At 49.5% G+C, this 27,944-nt stretch overlaps 1 protein-coding gene and 1 long non-coding RNA gene across 10 annotated transcripts in view; one reads left to right on the top strand and one right to left on the bottom strand.

Moving 5' to 3' along the window:
• Positions 1 to 126: 126 nt before the first annotated feature.
• The window catches only part of Spi1 (Spi-1 proto-oncogene), a 32,630-nt gene continuing 4,812 nt past the window's right edge, over positions 127 to 27,944 (bottom strand). The window contains exons 2-7 of one of the 7 annotated variants that reach the window (XM_087653589.1): positions 25,412 to 25,498; positions 22,955 to 23,049; positions 16,077 to 16,173; positions 2,398 to 2,585; positions 1,425 to 1,590; positions 127 to 816 (exon numbers count right to left, since the gene is read on the bottom strand). In XM_087653589.1, the coding sequence (XP_087509715.1) occupies positions 497 to 816; positions 1,425 to 1,590; positions 2,398 to 2,466 (555 nt within the window). In that variant the 5' untranslated portion in view covers positions 2,467 to 2,585; positions 16,077 to 16,173; positions 22,955 to 23,049; positions 25,412 to 25,498 and the 3' untranslated portion in view covers positions 127 to 496. 7 annotated transcript variants of the gene reach the window in all.
• LOC120101909 (uncharacterized) lies at positions 742 to 27,891 on the top strand. Of its 3 annotated transcripts, none has more exons than XR_015684485.1 (3): positions 742 to 900; positions 25,787 to 25,846; positions 27,429 to 27,891. It is a non-coding gene; the product is annotated as an uncharacterized LOC120101909 (long non-coding RNA). The 3 variants fall into 3 exon arrangements; XR_015684486.1 differs by having other exon boundaries at positions 25,787 to 25,882; positions 27,174 to 27,891; XR_015684487.1 differs by lacking the exons at positions 25,787 to 25,846; positions 27,429 to 27,891 and adding an exon at positions 6,315 to 7,105.

Genomic DNA, 27,944 nt, shown 5'->3' with positions numbered 1-27,944 from the left:
TGTGTGTCCACGGTCCCCATGTCCCTAGGGTCCAGCTTTGGAAACATGTTCACTGGATAAGTAAGAGAGACATCCGTGCACTCGGGGCGACCCGGCACACACAAACTCTTGAATGAGACTCTTGGCTGGGAGAATAGCCAGCAATAATTTTACTTTTGAGGCTAATGGGGATGGGGGGTGGGGTGGGAAGATGAAGAGCTTTTTAAAAAGCATTCAATATACAAAAAGGTGCCAACGCCAGACTCCCAAAGAAGCACCGTGGCCACTAAGCCAGGCTGACCCTCGGGTGAGGTCCGAGGCCCAGGCAGCCCTTGGGCCTGGCTAGAGTCCTGGTGGGAGGCGAAGCGGGCGGGGCCGGCCAGGCCGGGCATGGCGGGGCAAGGCCGGGTCCCCAGTCCTGCCTCGGCCCTGGGAATGTCCTCCCTGTGTCCGGGCCGGGCGACAGGTTAATGCTATGGCCGGCGGGGGCCGGGAGCCTGGCGGGCTCTGCAGGCGATCAGTGGGGCGGGAGGCGCCGCTCAGCCAGGCCCCCACGGCCCAGCACCTCGCCGCTGAACTGGTAAGTGAGCTTCTTCTTGACTTTCTTCACCTCGCCCGTCTTGCCGTAGTTGCGCAGCGCGCGCGCCATCTTCTGGTAGGTCATCTTCTTGCGGTTTCCCTTCTGGATGCCCCAGCGGTGCGCCAGCGCCTCCTTGTGCTTGGACGAGAACTGGAAGGTACCTTTGTCCTTGTCCACCCACCAGATGCTGTCCTTCATGTCTCCGCTACGCAGCAGGTCCAGCAGGAACTGGTACAAACGAATCTTCTTCTTGCTGCCTGTGGGAGATGGGCAAGCAAGTAGAGTGTGGACAGGATGCAAGGACTTTGCAGGGACCCTCCCTGCAGCTCCTCCCGGCCACGGTAAGTACAAGCACACACATGTCCACTCCCACCCATGGACATAACCCTCCATGTATACAAGTCCTCATACCTACAGGTCACACATATCCATACATATATCCACATCTGCTCTCACATATCTACATGCCTATCCAAGGGCCTTACATGCAGGCATTCACACAGAAGACCTAACACACTCACAGGCCCTCACACACTCATAGGTCCACACACACTCACAAGATGTTACACACACCCACAGGCCCCCGAACACTCATAGGCCTTCACGTATACACAGTGTGCCACTCACACAATACTGATGCACACACACAGACCTTCGTGAACTTTGAAAATATGCCTGTTCACTCACAACACAGACAGACTTAGAGACCTGTACTAAAGAAGCATCCACAAACATGCATGCACACACACACACACACACCTGTATGGAACATGGCTGCTAGGCCATTTGGCCTTTGGCTAGGAATATGCAAAGCACATAAATATAAATGCAGCTAGTGTCATCTGGATCCTGGGCTGAATCCTACCTGTCTCCCCATGCAGAAGGCCTGGCCCAGGCTCCAAGCCATCAGCTTCTCCATCAGACACCTCCAGTGGAGGGCTCTGCCTCTCACCCTCCTCCTCATCTGAGCTCTGCTGGTGGGCTGGGGACAAGGGTGGATAAGGGAAGCACACCCGGGGCATGTAGGAAACCTGCAAAAGGAAGGAAGAACATGAAGTTGATAAGGGATAGCCCAGGGCTGCAGGAGGGCTCAGCTGACTTGGAGACCGAGTGCTGTAGAGAGGTCAGCAGGGCGAGGACTGAGAAGAGAAAACTAGGGGCCAGTCTGGACCAGGACTCGGGGGTGCAGGTCAACGGGTTGCTAGTTATTGAGCCTTCCCACTGTGGCCTCTGGTTTAGGGCAGGTGAAGGTGTGCTTTATCCTCGTGCATGTAAAGGGGCCATGTGGCCTGGCAGTGGACTAGAAATAGAGGGGACGTTCTTGGGAGCAATAAGTTAGGCTTGATAAGGAAGTGAGTGAGCCCTGAGAAGGGGGTAATGCACCAATGAAAGTCGAGTAGAGGTCAGTGAGGGATGGCTGAGATCAGTAGTTGGGGTTAGGGTCCCTGGAGCAAAGAATGGTCAGCAATGAAGATCAACAGGGAACCAGGGCATCAGTAGAGGCTAGCACTTAAGTGACTCAGATTCTGGGTACGTGAAAAGATAGTAAATGGGAACTGTAATCAATGGGACCCTGAGGGCCACAAACAGGAACGGGGTGGGAGAAGATGGCTGAGGGCTAGCGGATCCTATGCAGTCTGTCCATCCTCTGTGAGATAAAGGTGTGGGTTCCTAAGGTCAGGCGGGAGGTCACCACAGCCGTTGGGGTACCAGCTGCCGTTGGCTCTGTAGAGCAGGAAGCCACGTTGAGTAAGAGCCTATGTCAGCTTCCTGTGAAGGCTCCATGCCTCACCACAGGCTGGAGGCCTGGGGGACAGAGGACAGCCAGCAGCACGCACCTGGTGACTGAGGCTGGCATGGGGCGGTGCCATGGGGGTGTCAAGGACGTGCATCTGCTCCAGCTCCATGTGGCGGTAGAGCTGCTGTAGCTGCGGGGGCTGCACGCTCTGCAGCTCCGTGAAGTGATTCTCAGGGAAGCTCTCAAACTCGCTGTGTACATGGTGTGTGGAGAAATCCCAATAGTGATCTATGGAGAAAGCCAGGGAGGAGGGCATGAGCCAAGGTGCCAGGGCAGGGAGAGGGTACAATAACAGAACAATCACTCAGCCTGGGCAGAAAGTTTACATGAATCATCTCCTGTGATGTTCACTCACTCCACTGCTGCTTTATAGAAAGGACTCTGAGGCCTACAGAGGTTTCCTAAATGTCAGTATCAAAGCCCCTAACAGTCATGCCTGGAGTGGTTATCAGCAGCCACTCCGTATCCTGCTTCCTGATTGGGCCCAGACACGGGCTTCTGAGCCCTAGCCTGAATCCTGGCTTTGCCATTTGTTGGCTGTGTGACCTCAGCACTGGCCTAGGCCTCTCTGGCCTCAGTGGACTAACCTATAAAATAGGTAGAATTGCTATTGGGAGAATACAAATAAGCTTACATTCGTAAGGGCTTCTAGACCCACAGCAGGCCTTAGAAAACTGACTGCTTTTCCTGTCTCTGTGACCTTCCCCAGGCTCCTGACTACCTAAGTCACAAGCATGGGTCCTGTCACATGGTCAGGGTATGATCGCAGTCACAGGACTGACATTTCTCACATACCAGAGTTTGTCCAAACCTATAGTGCTGCTTCTGTAAAACCAGGGGCAGCCACACCCAGGTTCCCGGGAGACTGAAGGAAGACATTTCCCCAGAAAGCCCCCGTGAGTGTCTGGTGTCTGTGGAAGGGTGAACCCAACTTCAGGAAGCAGCCTCACAGCCCTGGGAAGATCTGCGATGTGGTTTCTCCCTGCACCTTTTCTAGGAACAAAAGTTCCTGCCAATCTGAGGGACTTTGGGGCACAATTTGGGCTCCAAAAGAAAAGTATGGTATGGAGTTAGCAATGGCTCAGCTGGTAAAAGCTCTCACCACTGAGCATGATGACCTGGATTCAGCATGGTGCCGCACAGGAGAACATACACACATATAATCTATAAATGAATTTAAGAAGAGAAAGAAAGGGGTTGGGGATTTGGCTCAGTGGTAGAGCGCTTGCTTAGGAAGCCCTGAAAAAAAGAAAAAAAAAAAAAGAAGAGAAAGAAAAACATGAAAGCATGGTGTTAGGAGAAGGATTTCCTCTTGTGGCCTAAAGGAGTGTGGAAGGTGGGGGACCAGGGGAAGTCCTCCATGTACACATGTGTGCGTGTGCCTGCATGCATGTGAGCGAGTGAGCGTATGCGTGTGTGCGTGTGTGTGCATGTGTGTGCACGCGCAGGTATGTGTACCTATGATCTTCTTGCTTTTTCTATGTCTGTCACACAAACATATCCTGACTCACACATCCTCTGAGAAAGGACGTATGCGTATGCATTCCAGCTGTGCACCAATATCACAGGACTCTTTTTTAAATTGCTTTTATTTATTTGTTTATTGGGAGGGGCCAGATATGCTGTGCACGTGTGGAGGTCACATGACAACTTTCAGGAGTCTGTTCCCTCCTTCCACCTCAGGGGTCCCAAGATCAAACTCAGGTTGGGGGCAGTAAGTGCCTTCGTCTACTGAGCCGTTTCACCAATCCTTGTTTTTGAGGCAGGGTCTCATCCAGGCTGTGTTTGAACTTGTGATCATCCTGACTTAGTCTTTTGAGGTTTCAGCTTACATGCCTGGCTCTAGCTTTCTTGTCCTGCTAAGTGGTGTTGGGCTGTATGAGCCTAGACATTTTTTCCCCACTGAGTCTCTGACTCCCCTCTTAAAAGGTTGTTACCAAGACCCTGTCCATGTGCCATATTGTCTGAGCGATCTCTAGGGGACCCTGTGGCACAAAAGAAAAAGTGCACACCTTGGAGCTGCAGACAAACCCGGGATGCATTTACTGCTGCATGCTCCTAGACCTCAGTTTCCTCATCTGAGTGGGTCTAATAGTTTATACCCATTTTATTTATACACTGTGAGTGCATGAGCTATCTGATGCCTGGGGGAGTACTTAGAACAGAACATGGCACAAAAGAAGAACATTGACTCCTGTCACACTCATATTTGTCCTAAAAAGCCTGAGCTAGCACATCTGTAATTCCAATAATCAGAAAATAGAGGAAAGAACATCAAAGGCAAGCTAGGCACGCTGGCACATGTCTTTAATCCCAGAACTCCAGAAGCAGAGGCAGAGAGATCTCTGTGAGTTCAAGACCACCCTTGTCAACAGCACCCTCTTCTGGACTCCTAAAGCATACATGTGAACACACACACACACACACACACACACACACACACACACACACACACACAGAGACAGAGACAGAGAGACACAAAGACACACAGAGACAGAGACAAGTAAATAATAAAAAATATGTTTTTAAAAGTTTGAGGCTGGGTTGGGGATTTAGCTCAGTGGTAGAGCGCTTGCCTAGCAAGCGCAAGGCCCTGGGTTTGGTCCCAGCTCCAAAAAAAAGAACCAAAAAAAAAAAAAAAAAAAGTTTGAGGCTATCTTGGGCTAGAAAGCAGATCTTATCTTAAGACAAAAACAAAAAGCCTAGGGCTGGGGCTGGGGATTTAGCTCAGTGGTAGAGCGCTTACCTAGGAAGCGCAAGGCCCTGGGTTCGGTCCCCAGCTCCGAAAAAAAGAACCAAAAAAAAAAAAAAAAAGCCTAGGGCTGTATCACAATGGTAGAAGCACTTGTCTCTCATGCACAGGGTCCTGGTTTGAGCCCCAGAACTAAAGACAAAGGTGACTAAACCAGCAAGGACAGAATGGGGCTCTGTGATTTGGATTGCAGACACAGCTTCCTCTAGGTCACTGCCATTTATCTTTCCCTGCCTCTACCTCAGCCCACTCTGGCTCCAGAGACAGGAACTGTGAATGTTTGCGGTCCTCTAGGTGAGAGCTGAGGCCTCTGACCTAACTCTTTCTGGCCCCACCCCACCTCTGCTAGCTCTGAAGCCTAAAGTAGCATTTCCCAAAGCTGTCGTGGATGACAGTAGTGTGAGGCACTGTGGGGAAATGTGGGACCCTGCTCCCTGCTCGGTCTCCTGAAGGCGATAGCCAGGACTCCCTGAGCTACAATGGTTTCAAAACCTCACCTTTCCCCTTGATTTGGGTGCCCAGGCAATTACGTAACCAGCAGTCTGGTAGGCACACTCATCCCAAATATGGGGCTCCCAGAAAGAGCGTCCAAGAAATGATTCAGAGAGCAAAGGTCAGCCTTTCTGGCCTCCTGATCCTTATTTCTCCTGTCTTACTCTATAATCCAGGCTGGCCCAGAACCTATGGGTCATGTAGCCTAGGATAGCCTTTAGTTCATGGTGATTCTCTTGCTTCATTACAGAACCATCATGCTTGACTCTAGACAGCTCTCTTTTCTTTTCCTTTTTGTTCTGACATCGTCTTCCTTCCTTTCTTCCTCCCTCTATCTCTCTCTCCCTCTCTCCCTCCCCCTCCCTCCCCCTCCGTCCCCCCTTCCTCCTCTCTCTTCCCTCCCTCCCCTCTCTCTCCTGAGACAGGGTCTCATATAGCACAGGCTAGCCTTAGACTTGCTGTGTAGCAGAGCATGATCTTGAAGTCTTGATCCCCCTGTGTCCGCATCCCAAGTACCAGGATAACAGGCATGTGCCGTTGTACCCGGCTTGGCCAACTCTTAGTGAACGCAGCGCTTAACTGTTTTGTCCCTTTATTGTGCCACCTTGCCCTCTGCCTAGCGTCCACCCACATAGCATTAGTATAACTCTCAGTCCTTCAGAGGTTATTTGTATATCTGTGACAGTTCCATGTCCACTTTCTATATCCTGTAGGCATCCACCATGCAGAAGGCCTCAGTGCTTGACAGGATGACTGCTGCTAACTTACAACCTACCAGGCAACTCGCTAAGAATGCAGCCCACTTCTCTCTGCTCTGAGGAGACAGACGCTGGCGTGGACTCTTCCTTTTGACAGTGAAGGAAGCTGTGACTCTAACCAAGCACTTGGGAGGCAGAGGCAGGAGGATCTCTGCGGGTTTGAGGCCAGTTTGGTCTACATAGCAAGTTCCAGGGATGCATAGAGAGAGAACCTATCTCAAAATTTAAAAACAAAAGTCCAGTCCTTTGTCTACAGCGGCCCCCAGTCGTGTAGTGTCATGTCCAAGCCCACTTCTGTGTAATTCCAGGGACCTTTATTGTGCTTTAACTCTTACTATGCCATGCCAGCTCTCAGGATCTAGGCTACTGCTGTTAAGTAATGTAAGCTTTAAGTAAGACCTATGGTGACCCTGAGAGCCTCTCCTGATGCTCCCGTCCATCTGTCTGTACACACCCATCCATCCAACCATTATCCACCTATCTAGCTACCCATCACCTAACCTCCGTTTACCTATCAGTCATTTGTAACTCACTCAGCCACCCAGCCAAATAAGAGCCCATCTGTGACATGGTCTTAATAGGTTGGTCTCATGTGCTGAGATCACAAGTGGAAAACACTACAACTGCCAATCCTTTTGTCTTGATCTTTTTTTGTTCCCACCCACTCATCTGTGTTCTTACTTCATTGTAAGAAGGACAAGAAACAAGGCGATATTAAGATTAAAAACACCAAGCCTTAAGAGTCACTCAGCTGACCTTATCTCCTCAGCACAGAAAACCCAGCCGAAGGCCAGGGCTATCCTCAGTAGAGCCAGAGTATTCTCAAATCAGAAGATCAGGGGCTGCAGAGACGGCTCATTGGTTAAGAGCACTGACTCTCCCAAAGGATCTGATTCAGTTCCCAGAGCCATGTCAGGCAGCTCAGAACAACTCGAGTTCCAGGGGATCTGACACCTCTGCCCTCTGAGGACACTAGCACACACGTGAACACACACACACACACACACACACACACACACACACACAATCAGACACATACACCTACACACAATTTAAAACAATAAAAACACATCTTTGCAGAAGAACATCAAATCCGGCATGAGCTGTGTAGGGAGTTCAAGGCTAGCATGAGTGTGAAGCCCTGTCTCAACAGAACAGAACAGAACAAACAAACCAGAGAAGATAAGGAATCCAGAAAGGAGGGAACAAAAAAAAATCCTTTTTAGGAAATTACTACCACTGCAGAACAGCCTCTCCCCAGAAGCCTGAAAGCATGTTGCCAAGGGCTGGAGAGCAGGGAGCTTCATGGTACTTGTTTCTCTCAACTACGATCCTGATTGTCGGAGTTTTAATTCTTCCCCTGACAAGACTTGATTTGAATGTACCAGTATCCTATTCACCACATCAGCCCCGTGCCTGGCACAGAAAGGACCCCTGGTGTATCTATGAGGCGGAGAGTTGAATGTGCAGTGGACAGAGGTTTGACGGGTGGAGGGAAGGACAGTCGCTAAGCAGGCTGAGTGGCTGGTCACACAGATGTGTGAGTAAACTCCAGCCCTAGGACTGCTGATTCCTAAAAGCCAACAGTAACAGCCGGCAGTGATAAGTGTTGCTAAAAACATGAAGACTTGTGCGATGTTGTTGGGCTTATAAAGCAGCTGCCGTTATGAAGAGTAGCATATCAGCACCCAAGAAAAAGAGGGGCTGAGGAGGTGGCCCAGTGACTGGGAGTGCTCAGTGCTCTTCCAAAGGACCTGAGTCCCCTTCCTAGCAGCACCCACACGGGGCAGCTCATAACTGCCAGTAACTCCAGCTCCAGGATACTTGATGCCTCTAACCTCCATGGGCACCTGCATTCATGCACATATATCCAAACATGCGTGTGTTCATGCGTGTGTTCGTGCGTGTGTGTACACACACATGTGTGCGCGCACACACACACACACACACACACACACACACACACCTAAAAATAATAAAACCACCTGGTGTGGTACTGCACAACTTTGATCGCAGCATTGGGGAAGCACAGGCAGGTGGATCTCTGTGAGTTTGGGCCTAACCAGGTCTACGTAGTGAGTTCCAAGCCAGCCAAGACTACAAAGTGAGATCCTGTCTCAAAAGTAAACTTTAAAATAAACACACACACACACTAAAGAAAGGAGTACCACAGGACCCAGCAAGTTCAACAAGTTCATTTGTGAATGTACATCTAAGTAAGTATGAGTCAGTGTCCTAATGGGACTGTATAAACCCACGGCCATGGTCACAGCAGCTTTATTCACTACATCCATTAACACATGAGCCAATTAGCAAAATGTAGTGGTCCAGGTCATGAGCATAGCTCAAAATGTATTCATATAGTGAAATGTTATTCAACCTGTAAACGGGGAGAAATTCTGGCATGTGCTACATGGGTGAATCTTGAGATATTCTGTTATGGGAAACGAGCCGGTTATAACAGGAAAATTGCAGTATGACTTCACTTACCAAAGGCACCTAACGTAATAAAATTCATAGAGACAGAAAGTAGAGCCAGGCGGTGTTGACGCACACCTTTGATCTCAGCACTGGGGAGGCAGAGGTAGAGGGATCTCTGAGTTCAAGGCCGGCCTGGTCTACAGAGCAAGTTCTAGGACAGCCAGGGAGAGTTCCAGGACAGCCAGGGATACACACAGAGAAACCCTGTCTCAAAACAAAAACAAAAATCAAAACAAAACAAAAGAGAAGGAAGGAGGGAGGAGAGAGGGAGAGAGGGAGGGAGGGAGGAAAGAAGGAGGAAGGAAGGAGGGAAGGAAGGAAGGAGGGAGGGAAGGAGGGAAGGAAGGAAGAAGGATGTAGGTTGCCAAGGGCTGCCAGGTTGGAGGATGGGCACGGGGTCTCAGCTTGGCAAGATGAGTTCTCGAGACAATGGTGCGTGAATTTTTGTTTTGTTTTGTTTTGTTTTGTTTGAGACAGGGCCAAGTAACCCATAGCCCTGAACTCACTTAGACACTGACCTTGAGCTCCTGATCCCCTATCTTTGGTGTCCTGAGTGCTACAATTACAGTCACGAACCACCGTGCTCACATGCCCAGCGTTTGTGAATGTATTTTACTACCCCTTATGCCCTTGGATAATTTAGGTGGGTAGCCTGACAGTGGCATTTGCCACCAAGCATGACAACCTGACTTTGATTCCTCAGAACCATGTGATGGAAGGAGAGAACTCACTATGATCTCCATGCCTGTGCTGACACATGCATAACTACACATAGATAGATAGATGATAGATAGATAGATAGATAGATAGATAGATAGATAGATAGATAGATAGATAGACAGATAGATGATATATGGATAGGTAAATGATAGATAGGTAGATAGATGGATATATAGATAATAGATGGATAGATAGATATAAAAAATTTTAAGATTAGGATGGTAAACTTTTTTTTCTTTTTTCTGTTTTTCGGAGCTGGGGACCGAACCCAGGGCCTTGCGCTCGCTAGGCAAGCGTTCTACCGCTGAGCTAAATCCCCAACCCCCAGGATGGTAAATTTTATACGATATGTATATTTGTGATACCTTCAAAACCTCCCCTAACTATGTCTAACCTGTTAATTTGTTTGTTTGGTTTGGTTTTTGGTGTGTATGTTTGTGTATATGTAGATGTTCAGCAGAGTGTGTGCACATGCAGAAACCAGAAGAGGACTTCAAGTATCTTTCTCTTTTACACTCCACCTTTTTCTTTTCTTTAAAGCAGAGTCTCTCTTTGGACTTGGTGGTGCACACTTTTAATTTCAACACTTGAGAGGGGGCAGGCAGATCTCTGTGAGTGCAAGGCCAGCCTGGCCTACATATTGAGTTCAAGGCCAGCCAAGGCTACATAGTGAAACTCTATCTCAGAAGAAGGAGTAGGAGAAAGGGAAAGAAACTGAACCAGACGCTCTCCCATTTTGACTCGTCTGGCTAGGAAGCTCTCAGGATCCGCCCTAACTGCCAGAGTCACAGTGGTATAGTTGGTAGCTATGCCTGGCTTCTTCTGTAGGTGCTGGGGGCTACAACTCAGGTCCTTATGCTCATGTAGCAAGCAGTCCTACCCACTGAGCCTTCTCCCCATCTCCCCATCTTTGTGCCCACTCTGCTTCCTTTCTATTGTTGCTACTCTCATCTGAGCCTCCATTGTGTCTTGAGTTAGGAGAGCACTACAGTGATGCCCTTTTTTCTAAGTGCTCTTCGCCTAGATCCTGTCCTGTCTCTTGCATGTCTGTTCTCTACCTAGCAGCCAGCGGGACATTTAAAACTGGTCCAATTCTACCTCTTAGGCTGTGGCGGGGGGCGGGGGATAACTTGTTTGAGGTTAGCCTGAGTATATGATGAGATCCAAGAAAAAGAGACAAGGACAAAGAGACAGATAGACAAAGGAAGGAGGAGGAGAGAGGCAAGGAGAAATGGATGAAAAGGAAAAAGAACCTTCCAGAAGGACAAAACTGAAAAAAAAATCTAGATTATAAAAAGGAGAACAAACACATGGAATGGTGCCAGATGTCGTAAAACAAACAAAGAACAACAAAACCCTGTAATAGCCATAAGACAGTAGGGAAATGCTTTCAAATTTATAATGGACACAAGGGGTTTTTTTTCCACTGTGAAATGTGACACAACCAAACTGCTGCTCACAGGTGAGAGCACAGAATAGACAGGAAGAGAGAAACTCCACACAGCACAGCCGTACTTCACCTCCTGGGTAGCCACTCTGGAGTTCCTGACACGTCTACTATAAGCTCCTCCTGGGCTCTCTGCATACAGTGGCTCACTCTGTCCTTATAATAAGTCTGCAAGTGGGTGTCATCACGGAAAAGTTAAGACACCCCTCACAGCAGTCTGGGCTCTTACGCCTCACAACAGTGTTACTGAGAAGCACATGGGAAAGGTAGACTAGGCATCCAAAGGACACACTAAGGCTCAGCAGAGCTGTGCCCTGGTCACATGATCATAACAAGGGGCAGGTCTCTTCAGATGTGTTACCATATAACCATGGGAAGCCTGCAGAGATGTGAGCTGTTGTGTTGTGAATGGCTGCTGTCAAACGTTCCTCCACACAGCCTACATGCACATACATATCTCAATCTGGAAGACTGAGCTGACTCATCTCTGCTCAACACCTAGAAGGCTCTCAGTAAAAACAGATGTTTGTGGGGCTGGGGGGATGGCTCAGTGGATAAAGCACTGGGCATCCAACCATGAGCATTCTAGTTCAGATTCTAGAACCCATGTTAATTTTTAGTGTAAGTGGCAGCCCCCCCGCCCCCGTGACTCCAGGGCTCTGAAGGAAAAGACCAGTATTCTCTAGAGCGAGCTGACCAGACATACTAGTGGTGAAAATACATAAGGTGATAGAGGTACCACAGAGTTCCTGCGGGTATCAGCGTCACTGGGGAGGAGGGAGAGGAGAAGGCTTTGCTTGAGGTGCTGTATGTCTTTCACTATGGCAATGAGAACTTGTTGTTTTAAGATGTATTTAAGATTTTTATTTTATGTGTACAAATGTTTTGACTGCATGTATGCCATTGTACCATGTGCACGTGTGGTAGTCATGAGTTACAGACAGTTGTGAGCCACCATAGAGGTGTTGGGAACCATGCTTGAGTCCTCAGAAGAGCAACCAGTGTTCTTATCTGCTGAACTCTTTCCAGCACCTGAGCACTTGTCATTTATAGTCTAAAATTAAGCACTTAAAATGTATTTAAGGCTGACAAGATGGCTCCCACAAGTTGTTCTCTTACTACACACACACACACACACACACACACACACACACACACACACACACACACACAGAGAGAGAGAGAGAGAGAGAGAGAGAGAGATGGGCAGTCGGACAGACTAACTGACTGACTGACTGACTATAAAAACTAGAAAGTGTATTTAAATTTTCACCAAACATAAGGCTATTCAGATCGTGTAATTTCCCTATCCAGTAAGATTAATTACAACTTAGTAACAGAAGACTTCCAGTCCTCTGTGGCCTTCAAACCGTTTTTGATTGGCCCTTTGATGGCCACTTTGGTTTCATGTTGTTTGTGCTGTCTCCTGGTGATCTGTAGCCATGTGTCCTCTGCTGAGGGCTTCCTGCTCTTGTTTTTGCTGTTCCCTGTCCCCATTCACCTCACATGCATGGTCCTTTCTCTTCACTCAGATTTCAGCTTAGCCATTACCCTCTCAAAGACTTCCCTCAACACTCATGTGATCAGGGCTTCCACACACTGATGAGTAGAGGAGGAGAGGGGTAAATTGAATGGAGGATGGGTGTGGGTAAGATGGGTCGATGAGAGAGTGAATAGATGAGTGGGTGGGTAGGTAGAAGGGTAAATCCACGGACGGGTGGATAGACGGGTAGATGGGTGGATGGGTGCCTGGGTGGATGGGTAAGGGGATGGATATGAATGGATAGATTGATGGGTGAGTGGATGGATGGATGAGTGGGTGGGTGGGTGGATGGATAGATTGATGGGTGAGTGGATGGATGGATGGTTGGTTGATGGATGGATGAATGGGTAGGTGGGTGGATGAATGGATGGCTGTCACCCAGGTCAGTGACCCCTTTGGGGTTTGCATATCAGATATTTACATTAGAATTCATAACAGTAGCAAAATCACAGTTAAGAAGAAACAACAAGGGGTTGGGGATTTAGCTCAGTGGTAGAGCGCTTGCCTAGGAAGCACAAGGCCCTGGGTTCGGTCCCCAGCTCTGAAAAAAAGAACCAAAAAAAAAAAAAAAAGAAGAAGAAACAACAAAAATAACTGTGTGTCACCACAACATGAGGAAATGTATTAAAGGGTCATAGTATTAAGAACCACTGCCCTAGCTGCTTGGTTGGGTAGCAATGCTGACATACTGAGCACTCACCCAGTCCTGTTCTGAGCATGGTACACACAACCTCAGAGAGGACACATCATCAACCTACTGCAATTCTGTGAAGTGCTTCCATGTCTCAGGTTGACAGACGAGGGGGGCACTCAGAGAGGCTCTGTTGCTTGCCCCAAGGACACACAGCTGGAGAAGTCAGTATTCCACTAAGCATTGCTTTCTTAAGGTGTGGACACAAAGGACAGGAGGGAATCAGTGGAGGATGTGAAGGGCAAGAGACTCTTTTCTTGAGTCTTCTAATAGAATGTTCCAGTAGGGATCGGGGACAGCACCGATACTCAGATGTCTAATAGCGGCAGAGGTGGGGAATGGACCGGAACACCCAGAGACCCTGGAGGAGTCTGAAGGAATTCTGGGCTCATGCCTTAAGCAGAGTGCCATGATTGACCAGGAGTCATTGCTATACCTCTGCCTGAGATACAAAGAACCCACTTGGGACCTGAGCCAGGGAAACCCAGGCTTCCGTGAAGTGCTCACTCCATCTTCCTAGCCACATCCCCACATCTGATTTCAGGATATTTAGGCAACTACATGAAGGCAAAACCGAGGTGGCAAAACTCTTGAAGGAAATGCCAGTGACTCAAACATGAGACTAGGCCAAAGAGAAAGCAACCCTGACAGAGAAAGAGGCTCCAAGCCCCGCTGTGCTTGCGTAACCTGTGCCACTAGAGGGAGCCCTCCTCAAGCCCAGCGGGATTTCCGTCAGTCCTCCCACTGCTGCTGGAAGGGTGAATGGATATGGGGTCAATCGCTCAGACCTGGTTGTTAATCTGGGTGAGGGGAAATAAGGAAAACGTAGGAAGAGATAACATACGTTATCTGAACTTCACCCAGGGACGGTGTATTTCTTACACAAAAGAGGGCATTTGGAAGCTTTTCTAGCACTGGCGGATCTGAAAGAAGCCTGTGCCCTTGAGGTGGACCCTCCCGACAGGACACACTTCCAGGAAACTTATGCTGAGTGCCAGGTGAAGGTGCTCTCAAGGTCTGGCTTCCAAATAAAAAAGCCTTAACTGTGTGCCATCCCCCCATGACAGCCCTGGGTGTGGCCGTCAGCCATGAGCTGTGGCACTGAGCATTTCTCTGACCTTGAGTTTCCAGATGCAGGCATTGTGGAGAATCCCCTCTCCCAGTCTGGAACAAGGTGGCTATGCTTCATGGTTCATTTCAGGTGACCTGTTCCCTCCTCGCCAAGGTTCTGATCACTAAGAGTCTCTTCCCTCTCCCCTTAACTATCTAGAGGGCAAGGCTGGGTTTTGGGGTGGACAGTTGGGGCCAGACCTCTTCACTACCTCCATTAGACTGGAGGATTGGTGTCTGCTGAACAAGGGATGTTCAGAGGCTTTCAGTGGACCCAGGGTCATTCAACAAGGTGGAGTTGGGGGGCTGGAGAGATGGCGGTCATGATTGGAGGCCTTCTGGCATCTACTTAAAGAGATTTTTTTAAAAATTGCTAAGCCTTTTACCAACAGCATTACCAAGCCCCAAATCTCAGTAGTGGCACTAGTGAAAGGCAGTTAGCCACACAGTAAGGAAAGACTTACCAAAGTGGTTTTTGGATAAAGGAGGATAACAAAAGAGTGGAAGAGGTAGGACGAGTGGTCAGGAATGAGCACAGGCACAGGACAGATCACCTGGACCAGAATTCACTTGCCTGGTCAAGCATCCAGCTCTCTACCTGTCCTCACTTATTAAAAAGTCCCTAAGCTACCCAGGTCTAAGTCAGGTGGGGTCCCAGTGCTGAGACAGAAAGTAGACAGAAGTCCTCATCCCTACCTCAGAAGCTACTCACAAAGGAAAATTTAGTTTTCTTCAGTGGAGTCTCGCTAAGTGTACAAACCACATTTAAGGGCAGGTCACACGTATTCCCTGGGTGGAGGACCATGCCGAATGCCAACACAAATAACTCAATGGTGTTTTTGGAGTTTTGTCTTGTTTTTGTTTTTGTCTCACAATACCTTGGGCACTTTTTAAAAACAAACTTTATGGTTTGGTTTTGAATTTTCATGGAACTTCTCTGTGTGTGTGTGAATGTGTGTTTTATCTGTTTTTCTCTCTCTCTCTCTCTCTCCTCTCTCTCTCTCTCTCTCTTTCTTTCTTTCTCACTCTGAGACAGGATTTCTCTGTGTATCCCAGGCTGTCCTGGAGCTCACTCTGTATCCCAGGCTGTCCTGGAGCTCACTCTGTAGCCCAGGCTGACCTGGAGCTCACTCTGTAGCCCTGGCTGTCCTGGAGCTCGCTCTGTAGATTAGGCTTATATGTGTTTCTTGCCCTTTTTCTTTGGCTCTTTTTTTTTCTGTTTATTTTATCCTATTCTGGTTTGTTTTTGTTTTATCTTGTTTTATTTTTAAATGCCTGTCTGTTTTCTAATGAGAGAGAAAGAGAAGGTGTGGATTTGGGTGGTGGAGAGAATCTGAAGTGAGTTGGGGGAGGGGGAACCACAATAAGAATATATTGTATGAAAATAAATCTCTTTTTTAGAAAGTCTCCAAGGGGGGTTGGGGATTTAGCTCAGTGGTAGGGTGCTTGCCTAGCAAGCGCAAGGCCCTGGGTTCGGTCCCCAGCTCTGAAAAAAAAAAGAAAAAAAAAGTCTCCAAGGACCAGACAAGGTGAATGAGAAAGAAACTAAATTTGTCCCTGACACAGAAAGAGGCTCAAGGATCAGAGATCAGGCAGATGTTGTGGGATGCAGGGATGACGTAGCTGCCTGCATCTTACTCTCAGAATTCCAAGTAGCTCAGGAGTCTTTTCCTCGCTCCAGCCCCAGGGCATGCTGGGATGAGGGGTGGAGGACCATGTACTCACCGCTATGGCTGTCTCCATCACCACCAATCAAGGAATAGTAGTCATGCGTTTGACGTTGGTATAGTTCTGATTCATAAGTAACCAGCTCATCCGATGGCTGCTGAGAGAGAAAGGTGTCAGAGCCTGAGATCTCAAAAAGACTCCAGTGAGGTTTTCAGCTAAGTTTGAGGTCTGTGACCTTCTTTGACTGGGGCACCCGGGGGCTGCCCAGCCTTTGCTCAGAATCCAGAGTGCCCAGGGACACAGAGGGTAAGGTGGTGGTGGGAAGTTCAGGACAGTGTGCTAAGGCAGTGATGAGGTAGAGAGGTCAGAGGTCAGCAGAAACAGGCTGAAAAAGGGGTGTGTGCAGCCCCTTCCTCTCTTCTCTTAGGATCCACTGCATCGGTCCACACACCCACGCCTGTGGGAGCCTGTTGCCCTCTCCCATTCCCACCAACTGACCCTTCCCCCACATGTACAAATACTCCCTGTGACACACTTATACCCAAACCCGTGGGACTCACTCTCACATGTCCACCCGCTCACTCTTGGGTTCCTGTCTCTGTCTCACACACAGGCATGCTCACCCTCTGTGAGCCCCACAAATCTATACATCTACTCACACTCATAGACACCCACTGTGGGTACAGACACACACACACACACACACACACACACACACACACACACACGTGCGCACTCACATCCCAGTCATCAGTAAGGTTCACACAGCCTTTCAGAGACAACCACATCCTACTCTCCAGTGCTACATTGAACCCCTCTGCTACAGCCTGCCCCTGACTCCTCTCGCCCTGTTAGCCTCTGTCCATCTAGCCCCAGGCAGGCACAGTCCTACACGATGACTGTCATGTTTGACGATTTGTCTGTACGAAGGTCACCCAGGCAGGTTTTGGGGACCAAGAAACTATTCCTTCTGCCTCTTCCCTGCCCTGTCCTTGATGGGAGACTCCCTGCCACTGTTAATCTCTCTTCCCTCCTCCTGTTCTCTCCTTCTGCCTTTCTTCCCTCCTTTCTCCACCTTCTCTCTCCCTCTCCCTCAGCCTCCTCCATCTCCTCTCTCACTTGCTTGGGCACTGGGATATGCACGCCCAAGCCTTCCCATCAGTCACTGGGCTTCTCCCCACCCCCACAGAATGTGCCCAAGGATTGCACAATCGTTACTGTGGCCTTGCTTGGTGGCCCATCCACTCAAGAGACACTTGGGAAGACTTTTGAGGCTGGAGAGAGGGGCTAAGGAGCTGGTATAGGAGCTGGAGGTCTGCCCTGTGCCCATATCCGCAGGAAGAGAGGTCAAGGGTTGGGGACAGTGGCTTTAATTGAGGCAGAGTGGACTTCTGGGACAACCTCCATCACTTGTGCTTGCCCTAGCACCTTCTCTGTCCTAGGCGGGAGAAGGGGGTCAGGTTTGGCCTGCCTGTCTTCTATCCTGTGAAGAGGTCAGGAGCTGCCTTGCTTCCCTGGGTTTCCAGGCAGCACAACAGGCCTGCCCCTATTGCAGGTCATTGGCTATGATGTCAGGCCTCAGGTGCTACCGAGGGCTTGAAGGCTGGGTGGGGTAGAAAAGAGATCTGTCTCTACTTCAGGAAAGCTGAGTCAGGTGGGCAGGCCCTGCTCAGCCTTTCCTCGCTGCCCCAACACCTCCTAGGGTAGGAGAAATCAAGAGGGTCCTCTCTAAGGGATTCTGGGCTGCCAGTTGCCTAAAGCTGCAACTGTCACTGAAAACAGGAGGACCAGCAGGATCTACCTACCTGCTTGTGGCCCTATCCCTGCCCCACCTTAACTCCAGCCAGGTCCTCTTACTCCAGCCCCAATCTCCGTCCCATTCTGGACCCAGTCCATCCGTCACCCAACTTCTTATTGAGCTAAGTTCTAGCCACAAATCTAATTGCAGTGCTTCTGCTGTATGCTACAGCCTGGCCCCAAGAAGACCGTCTTGGTCATTGCCCCAGACTCTCAGGTCCATGTAGGCCCAAAGCCCAAACACTTGGATCAACAGCCATTCTTCTACGCCGGGCCACAAAAATGTTGGGGACCCAAGGGTGACTTAGAGTTCTAATAGCCTTTGTCTCAGGAGCCCACAGGTCATGAGCTGAAACCTCTCCTGTTGCCTCCAAAGGCTCCTCGGCCGGTCTCCAGATCTCCTCATCCATGGCCTCTCCGTAGCCGCGCTCGCCACCTTCACCCCAGTACCCTGCCCTAGAGCTCGGCCTGCCACTGAACCCATCTATAAATAGCTGTTCAGGCCCCACCGATCACAGCCCCACCATGGGGCCAGCCGGCAACCCTCAGCCCGCCAGGGCATGCTCTAAGGAAGCCAATGGCCCCTCGCTGGGTCTCAGACCAGCAGCTCCAGGGAGGAAACACCAACTTCCCACTGATAGGGAGCCCCGGAGGGCAGCCGGTGGGCTGGTGGGTCAGTGGGCAGATGGTCACACATCCCAAGGCCCGAGGCTGGGCTGGTAGCGAAGCCCCAGTACTCACAGGGGCGACGAGGGGAAACCCTTCCATTTTGCACGCCTGTAACATCCAGCTGAGCTCCAGGTTGGTCAGATCCCCTGCTTCGGTGGGGATCAATGCGGATCCCCCTCAGGACCAGGTGCCCCGTCGGGGGGGCTGGACGGTCGTGGGTCAGACGCAGGGCTCAGGCCTGCCCCCTGAGCTACAGGAGCCCTGGGTGAGCCCCCTCCCTTGACATTGCAGGGCCAGCACAAGTTCCTGATTTTATCGAAGGGCCTGCCACTGGGAGATAGTCCCCTTGGGGTGACATCACCGCCCCAGCCCGTTTGCATAAATCTCTTGCGCTACAGGAAGTCTCTGGCCGGCTGAGGCAGGTGGTTCTCAAAGGGCAGCCCTGGGAAGCCAGGGGGCCAGGCCCCCTGCCCAGAGGAAACTGGTGCTGGGAGGGAGAAAGTCTAGCACTACCACGGAAGGCTTCTACTGCTCTGGCCCGCTAGGCCTTGCTGAGGCTGTCCACTCTTCTTTTAGCCTAATAATGCCGATTTCTTCTCAGACCCCTATGGTGGCCAAGAGCCACCCCTTTGGGGGGAGTCAGAATAGTGATAGTGTGGGTTCCTAATTTCTAAGGTGAATTTGGCAGGTGGAGGACTTTGGTCCCAAGGCTGCCAGTCTTGGCTCTTTCTGTAGGCCCTGCAGTATCAGCTAGATGGCCCTAAACCGGTTAGGGCCGACAGTAGACATTGGGTCTTGCATATTGTATCTCTTTCTGGCCCCTCAAATGGGCTTCCCTTCCAATTGGTAAGGATCATGGCTTTTTATACTAAGTACCACAGATAGTGTTAGATCCCTAAGGGCACCTCAGATTTCCCAGTTTCTCCACCCCGTGAATGTTACTATGTAGACATCCTAGTTTATAAACCTTCCTGCACGTTTCTCCTTTCCTCTGTTCTCCTATCCTTATCTCTTTCTGATTCTCTGCTCATCACTCCTGCCGTCTCAGCAGTCATCCCTCTACACATCTATCTGTTCATCCAACTGCTCACCTCTCAACTGTCAGTCAATTCATCCCCTCACCCTTGTGTTTAGCGACATGCTCCTACAGCCACCTGTCTGTCCATCTGCTAACAGTTTATATTTTTATTTCTTTATCCACTATATAATCTCCTGTCAATCTGGTCATCTGTCAATCTGTCCATCCACCCATCCATCCATTATTTATCTATGCATACATTCTTGCACCCACAGATCCATCTATTCACTTAATCTATATATCTATTCATTCATTAGTCTGCCTATACCTATCCATCTCCCTGTCTACTCACCTACTTATCCATCTAACTCCTAAGCTACTTTTCCATCCATCCATCCATCCATCCATCTATCCATCAGTCTGTCTACCCATCCACTCATCCATCCACCCACTCATGAATTTATATACTATCTAGCTATCATTTTTCCATTCGCCACCTATTAATCAAACCTATTTACATATTACATATCCATCCATCCATCCATCCATCCATCCATCTGTCCATCTGTTCATATATACATGCATGCATGCATGTTTCTTCCCAATGTTAACCAAGTTCTATGCTGAGTTCTGGGGAAAATGAAAAGGTCTCCTGCCCTGCAGTCTGGAGAGTAAAACAATCGTCCTGTTCCTCCACACACACCTGTCCCCCTCTTCCCACACCTCTAGTGAGTTTACTCTGTTGAGAGAGGATGCTTTTGTTTCGTTTCGTTTTTGTCTTTTTGAGACAGGGTTTCTCTGTGTAGCCTTGGCTGTCCTGGAACTCACTCTGTACCTGCCTTTGCCTCCCGAGTGCTGGGCTTAAAGGTGTGTGCCACCACCCCCTTGGCTAGGGAGGTCTTCTTGATTAATCAACTTCCTCCTGTGTATACTTTAACCTCTTGCTAAAGGTTAAAGTATATGTAAAATATATACATAAATGTAAAACTTGCCTGACCCTCCATACACCCAGTAGTTTCTTACTGCCAACAATGTCACCTCCACCTCCATCCTCTTCTCTTGTAGACACACTTGGGAGTCCCCAGAGGGTCAGGCCCCTCCCTGAGATGAGGGTAGATACAAGCCTGCTCTATACCAGCAGCTGTAGTTCCTCATGCCTCCATCAAACAGGCTCCAGGTGACTCTGTTACAGGGAAGAATGGGCTGGGATGTGAGAACCAGGCCCTGATTGTTATTTCAGTCATTAATTCCTTGCTTTGGATTGTTTTAGTAAGGTCTCGCTTGTGGTATCCCAGGCTAGCCTGCGACTTGCTGTGTAGACCGAGCTGTCATCAGATCGTATTTACCCTCTCACATTTACCTCGACAGAGCTGGAGTCCCAGGAGTGAGCCCATGCCAAGCCCTAAATTCTTCCCTCCTTCCTTTCTCCCTTCACTCCCTCCCTCACCCCACCTTGCTTTTGTTAGGATCTCTAGCTCAGACTGTCCCTGCACTTTTTTATGTAGCTGAGAATGACTTTGATCGTTTGATCCCCCTGCCTCCACCTTCAAAGTAGCAAAGATGTGGGCCGCCACATCCAATTGCTAGTTTATGTGGTGCTGGTGATTGAACTTGGGCCTCTCATCCCCAGACCCTAGCTTGTTCTCTTTGTGAACATGTTTATCCATTTCCTCATCCCTCCAGCTACAAACATTTCCCTTGGTGATTTCTCTGTGCTGGACCTAAAGGTAGACAAACACGAATGAGACCTGCACAGACCTCAGGAGTTCACAGGCCCGTAAGAGAGATGTGCAGACAGACTGTGGGGCTTCACGGAAACAGTGCAAGAGAGAGCGGTAGCAGGTACAAGTCATCTGATCAAGGCCACACAAAGGACACCCTGGGAGTACCGTGCAAGGGATATCACAAAAGGCAGGCCTGGCTGAGGAGGCAGTCTGAGCGGAGGTAGGGAGTCAGAGAAGAACCTGGAGCAGTAAGCTGCCATCACTGTGGCTACAAGAAAGGCATAGGAAGAGGGCAAACCTTTACTGCTAAGCCCAGGAGCCTGGGCCAAAAATAACACCATCAATGGAGTTTTGTTGGTTCTAAGCAGGGAGTGTGAGATTTTGTCTTATGTTCACAGACCAGGTAGGCTTTGTCCCCAAGGCATAAGATTCAAGGGCCTCCAGGAAAATAATTGTCCCATTGTTCTATGTCTGCCCAATGGCAGCTCATAAAAGAGCCAGGGTGTCCAGAAAGATGACAGAGAGATTTGCGGCTCTTGCAGAAGACCTATGCTCCACTCCCAGTACCCACACGGTGGCTCACAGCTGTCTGTAACTCCAGTCCCAGGAGAGCCAATGTCCTCTTTCGGCACATGTGTGCTGCACATACTTAGGTAAAAGTCACTTGTCCGCATAAAATAAATAATTCTCAAGTTTTTTCTTTCTTTCTTTCTTTTTTTTTTGTTTTTGTTTGTTTGTTTTTTGTTTTTCAGAAAGAGTTTTCTCTGTGTAGCCCTGACTGTCCTGAAACTCACTCTGGAGACCAGGTTGTGCTTAGTGTCCTGAGTTCAATCCCTAGTACAAAATAGACCTGGGCAGTTGGGGAGGGGTTCCCGTGTGCAGAACACAAGGAAATATAAGACTAAACTCTCTAGAATGTGTGAACTAAGGCCCACCCTCTGGATAACAGTGTCCTATGGTTGAGCACACTGGAGCTCCAATAGGCCTCCAAGGCCTCTTCCCCTCTCACCTCGAGAGACCTGCTGTTATTAAAATCCCAGAATCCTAGACTCTAAGGAAGCCCAAGTCAAACCTTGTGCCTCACAGAGGGGACCCAGGGCACAGAAAGGCTCCTAGCCTGACCCCGGTCACTAAGAGAAACACCTGAGACTGTGGTGGTGCTGAGCTAAAGGCACCTTCCTAAGATGCTTGCAGCTTGCAGTGAGTTTCATCCTCTGTGGGGTATTGGTGCCATGATAGTTTCAAATCGTGAGCAATAGAGGAAGTCTGCTAATGCTAACCCAAGTTAGCATCACTTTTTAAAAGACGCTTGGATGCAGTAAGAGCTCAGTTGGTTGAGTGCTCACTTGCAAGGGTGAGGACCTGAGTGCAATCCCAGCTCCTACATAAAAAGCAGGGAATGGTGGTGTACTTTATAAACTCAGTACTGAAGAGGTAGAGACTGGAGGGATCATCCTAGCCAAATCAGTGAGTTCAAGCCACGTGAGGAAACCTGTCTCAAAAATCAATGTCCTAAGAAACGGTAGAGGTTGGTAAAAGAGGTTGACTGTTTGCCTCTACATACATGGATGCATACATATATGAGTGCACACACACACACACATACACACACACACACACACACACACACACACACACATACACATATACACGGACAGACATGCACAAGCACACACACATACACATGACAGAGAAAACTGTTGGTTTAGGGGTCTGGGGTCTCTTACCAAGCTGGATGTATCCTTGTGATCGCATGGGACGAAGACAGCAACCTAATAAACCAAGGCCTATCAGATCTATGAAGCAGACAGGGTCACACACCCTATGGATAGAAGAGTGGGTTCAGGTTTCCCAGCAGGAAGAGGGGCTCTGATACTCCAGGAAGGGAAAATACAAAAGCCAAAGGAGAGAGGAGAAGCTGGCAACAGGCACCTTAGGGAAGGAGGGAAGGGAGTGGGGGAGAAGAGGGGACACAGAGGAACAAAGGAATGTGGGGCCTCAGAGAACTGGTGGTCAGGAGGTGAGCAGATCTCAGAGAAGGGAGTACACCCCAGCCTCCTTCCTTTCCAGAAGAGAGTGTCCTGGGCTTTCTGGAGGTCACCAGATGCCTCTTGCTGGACAGTGCTTTTGACTCACTCTTGTTGGCAGGAAATTGATTTGGAACCAAAATTATTGGGGCCTCAGGGAACAGAAGAGAAAAACAAAGTTTTAAATTATTTTTATTGTTGAGTTGATGATGTAAACATATGGTGTGTGTGTGTGTGTGTGTGTGTGTGTGTGTGTGTGTGTGTGATCTGCACATGAGTACGAGTTCCCCCAGTCATCAGAAGATGTCAGATCCTCTAGAGCTGGCGTTACAGGCACTTGTGAGCCACCTGATGTGGGTGCTGGGAACTGAATCTTTGTCCTCTGCAAGAGTAATAAACTGCCTTAACCACTAAGCCATCTCTCCAGCCCTATACATGCATCTCCTACCCAGAGACTGGGTTTCTCTGGGAAGCCCTGCTGTCCTGAAACTCCCTCTTTAGACCAGGCTGGCCTCCATCTCAGAGATCAACCTACCTCTGCCTCCTGAGTGCTGGAACTAAAGGCAAACACCATGGCCTTATATACATGCGTTCTGAAGTTAAAACACGTTGTGTTTTTGTTGTGTTTGATGGGGCAGCTATGTGTCCCATAGCCCAAGTGTGGAGGTCGGAGGACAACCCTGTGGAATCGGTTCTCTTCTACTGTGTGCGTTCCGAGGACTGAATCCCCTCATCTGCTGAGCCTGTTGGCCACCCTTACTAAATGCATTTCTAACTTTAAGCATTTCCAACTTGATTATTTTACCAGGATGTAACATGGTAATACAAGACAAAAATGTAGTTTGTTAAAAAAACAAAAACAGGTCAAGTGAGATATCGCAGTGGTAAAGGTCACCAACGTTGACAACCTAACTTAGATGCCTGGGACGCACCTGGTGGACGGTGCGAACTGATTCACAAATGAGAGCTCCTCTCACCTCCGCACATGTGCATAGCTCGCATGCACGCCCTCACCGCAGGCCACGATGCACACACACTAAATACATATAAAAAACGTATTTATTTTATTGAGATAGTGTCTTGTGATGGTTATCCCCAAATTCCTGGGCTCGAGTGACCCTCAATCTCATAAGTAGCAAGGACTACAGCTGAAGATGTACCCCAGTGTTTAGAGTGCTTCCCTAACAAGCGCAAGGCCACGAGTTTGATTCCCAGGTACTGAAAAACAGAAAAGAACAAACCCAGCAGCGAGGCACTGAATGTGTGTCTCCCCGTCCGGCTGTGTATCTGCAGACCATGGGACACCATTCATAAAACAGAGTACAGAACATACGTAGGGGCGGCGAAAAATAACTGTGGGGTTAACACCTGGGACATAATTACCCGGGCGAAGACATGAACATCAGGTCTGGGAATGGAGCTGTTAAAGAAAGCCAGGAGAGAGAAGCCCAGGTTGAAGCAAGCCCTAGGTGCCCTCCCCTCATTTCCTTCTAGAAGGAACTGTACCCTAACTTTATTTCCTTGATTTTTCTTTCTGTCTTGCACTGAGGCTGAACCCAGGGCCTCACATAAGGCAGGCAAGTGCTCTACCACTGAGTTGTATCTTCCTGGCTTCCCTTTACAGTTTAATATGAAACAAAATGTCACTGAATTGCCCAGCAGGTCTGGAACTTCCTGCCCACCCCCAGACACACACTCATCTCATTTTCTCCAGAAGCTGGGATTCCCAGCCTGTCCCTCAGTCCTGCTTCTTTGTGGTACTGGGGATTGAAATAAAGGTCTCGCGAGTACCGGCCAAGACTCAGCTACAGCCCTGTCTGCTCTTCCTTATAAACGTGTCTAGATGTACATTCTAGTTCTTCGCTTTTATTTATTTAATGTACTCGCTTACTTACAATTGACCCATGCCGGTCTGGTTAGCCTGGAACTCCCTCTCTAACCTAGACTGGCTTTCTAATTTATTTTCATAACAGAAAATGATAGAGGAAACTTGCAGGAACTTGGGTATCGCCCCTGTGGCCCGTGTGGATGCATGTTGCTGTGGTTCTTGTCGTTGCTGGATAGTGTCTCGTGGTCACGGTTTCTATAACCAGGTCCTTATCGATCTGGGTTATTCTTTCTTTATTCTTTTTTTTTTTTTTCTGGCCTTGAACTTACAGGTCTTCTGTTTCTGCTTCCCGGATGCCACGGTCAGAGGCTCGTACAGCTCTGTTCAGCCATCTTTCTCTGCTCTAACTGGGACTGCTGTTGATAAAATACATTAGTTTATATGCATGCAGGGATATGTCTAGCAAAAATGCCTAATGCTTGAATTACAAGGTCAAAGGGCAGTGCGTTTTTTAATTCTGAGAGATGATAGACAGATAGCCGTTGCCCTATCTCCCTCAACTAAATTGCACCTATTTTTTTTTTTTTTTTTTTTTTTTGGAGCTGGGGACTGAACCCAGGGCCTTGTGCTTGTTAGGCAAGCGTTCTACCACTGAGCTAAATCCCCAACCCCTAAATTGCACCTATTTATCCTTCTGTTCACAGCACACATGATGGCGCCGATACCCCCCCCCCCTCAACACTGGACAAGAGGCTGGCCTGAGAGTGAGTGACAGGGAGATCGGGCAGCCTGGTGGTTGTGTATCCCTTTGTCCCCTCTGGGCTGTTGCTGATGGGGGTGGGCAGGGTGTTAATGCAATCGCAGAGTAGGCTGGCAACTGGAAACAGACAGGAGTCCTGAAATTACAGACCCTCAACCTCCGTAGCCTGTCACTTCAGCCCAAAGGACTGAGAGGTAAGAGCACTCCTCTTCCTAAGCACAGAACCCCAGGAGCTGTGGCAAGATGCGTGTGAAAACACAGACCTCCCCATCAAGGGCTGGGAAAGTTGACCATAAAGAGCCGAGCCCGTGTACTGAAATGGCCGTCTTGCAACTTCCTCTCATGGTTGAGACACTGAGAGAGGCTCCTGGGGCCCCAGCCTGTGTTACTTGGGCCTCTCAGCTCCACAAGTTTTGGTCACAGCACTGGGTTGGCTCTTGAGAGCATTAAGATAGTCAAAAATATTTACTTGGGTTCTCTAGCTGCCAGGTGACCAGAAGAGGCGGGAATCTTCCTGCCCACACAGCAGGGACAAAGAGATGACAAACTGTAGATGTGTGGTGGCTTCCAGGGCCTGTTAGAAGCAAAGTGGCCACAGAGAAAAAGATCATGCATCTGGGAAAGGGGGCTCCCATGCTGGAAGTTTGATGTATTGCAGGAGTCAAGCAGGGCAGAGGGGTAGATTTGAGCAAGCCCTGGACACAGGTGAGGGAATGAGTGCACGGGGTTCCCGAGAGACATGTTCCAAGCACTGGAGCCACCCAGTGTCAACACTAGACCATCAGATGTGGGAACAGCCAAAGAGCCCTAAGAGCAGACCCAGAGGGGAGGTCAAACAGGGCTGGGAGCTGGAGTTTGGGCTTGACTCTGATTGTGGGTACAGTGGTGGGCAAGTACAGTCTTGCTCAACGAAATCTGAAGTCACCTCCATTATCATCCCCTGGTAGCAGGCAACTGAGGCTCTGAAGAGGTTTTACATCTTTCGGAATTACTCAGCCAAGCCAGAACAGAAAAGGCAGGAGAAAAAGCCTCCCACGAGTGCTTTCCGAGCACTGTGGGCAGTTGGCATTTATTAAGGCTCTACTCTAGCTCCTCCGGCCTCCCTGTGGTTCCATGAGGCAGGACTTAGCAGTCCTATTTTGCAGGTGAGAGATTGAGGTCAGAGAGGTGAGGGTCATGCAGTGGGCACACACGTGGCTGGGGATAGGGGTGGGGGCAGAGGTGCCCGCAGCTCTGAGTGCCCTAAGGCCTGGACTTCTGCAGCTGTCCCACCTCTTGGCTTCTTGTGTCTCTCCCTACCTGCAAGTCTTCCTTAGCTCTTGCCTGTGCAGAACTGAAGCTCACACCTTGGAGGCCTGAGTTGGAGCCTCCTACCCTGGGAGCCTAGCTAGCCCTACCCCCATGCCAACCAGAAGACACTACTCAACATTCCCAGAACCTCTTTCTCAATCTCCCACAGGCCTTGCTCACAGGCTCTCGCCCTCTTCCACACCCAACTGGACACTCCTCCACATGCCGTTTTTTTTTTTCAGTTTGCCCTGTCTTTCCCAAGCCTTGCCTCAGTTTCTCCTCCTGTTCTATTCCAGTTCCTGGTCCCATATGCCCCAGTACCAGTGACCAAGAGATATGAATCTCCAGATCAAGCCACACTCCCCCGAATCTTTTTGTACCCCGTCTCCTGCTGACCAGGCCTGCAGATGCAAGTGCTCACCTCCTGGCCACATCACTCAGTCTCTGGCACCTCAAACCCACCGCCACCCACAGCGACTTCCGTCTGCTCACCACGGGCAGCACCACACCCCCAGCTTGCTCACCGAGGACAAGAGCTGCTTCCCCACTCAGGCCCCCTCCTCTACGGAGCCCCCTGTACCATCCCATCTCTAAGCTCCACGGAATCCCCCCACCCCACCCCTCGCCTCCCCATGGATTGGCTGTGTAGCCTTCTGAGTGCCTTCCCGTCTCCAGAGCTTGGTCTCAGCTCTACGGAGAGACGTCAACAAGAACCACTTCCTAGCCCTGTTTCCAGGAGTAAAAGGCTACTCAGCGTGGGCTTCTTTGTCTTCTGCCTACGCTTTCTGAAGCCTGCAGTGTGACTCCCATCC

The sequence above is a fragment of the Rattus norvegicus genome, chromosome 3 (assembly GCF_021556685.1).
Source record: "Rattus norvegicus strain SHRSP/BbbUtx chromosome 3, alternate assembly SHRSP_T2T, whole genome shotgun sequence".
Lineage (NCBI taxonomy): Eukaryota > Metazoa > Chordata > Mammalia > Rodentia > Muridae > Rattus > Rattus norvegicus.
This window is presented reverse-complemented; position numbering and strand designations above follow the sequence as displayed.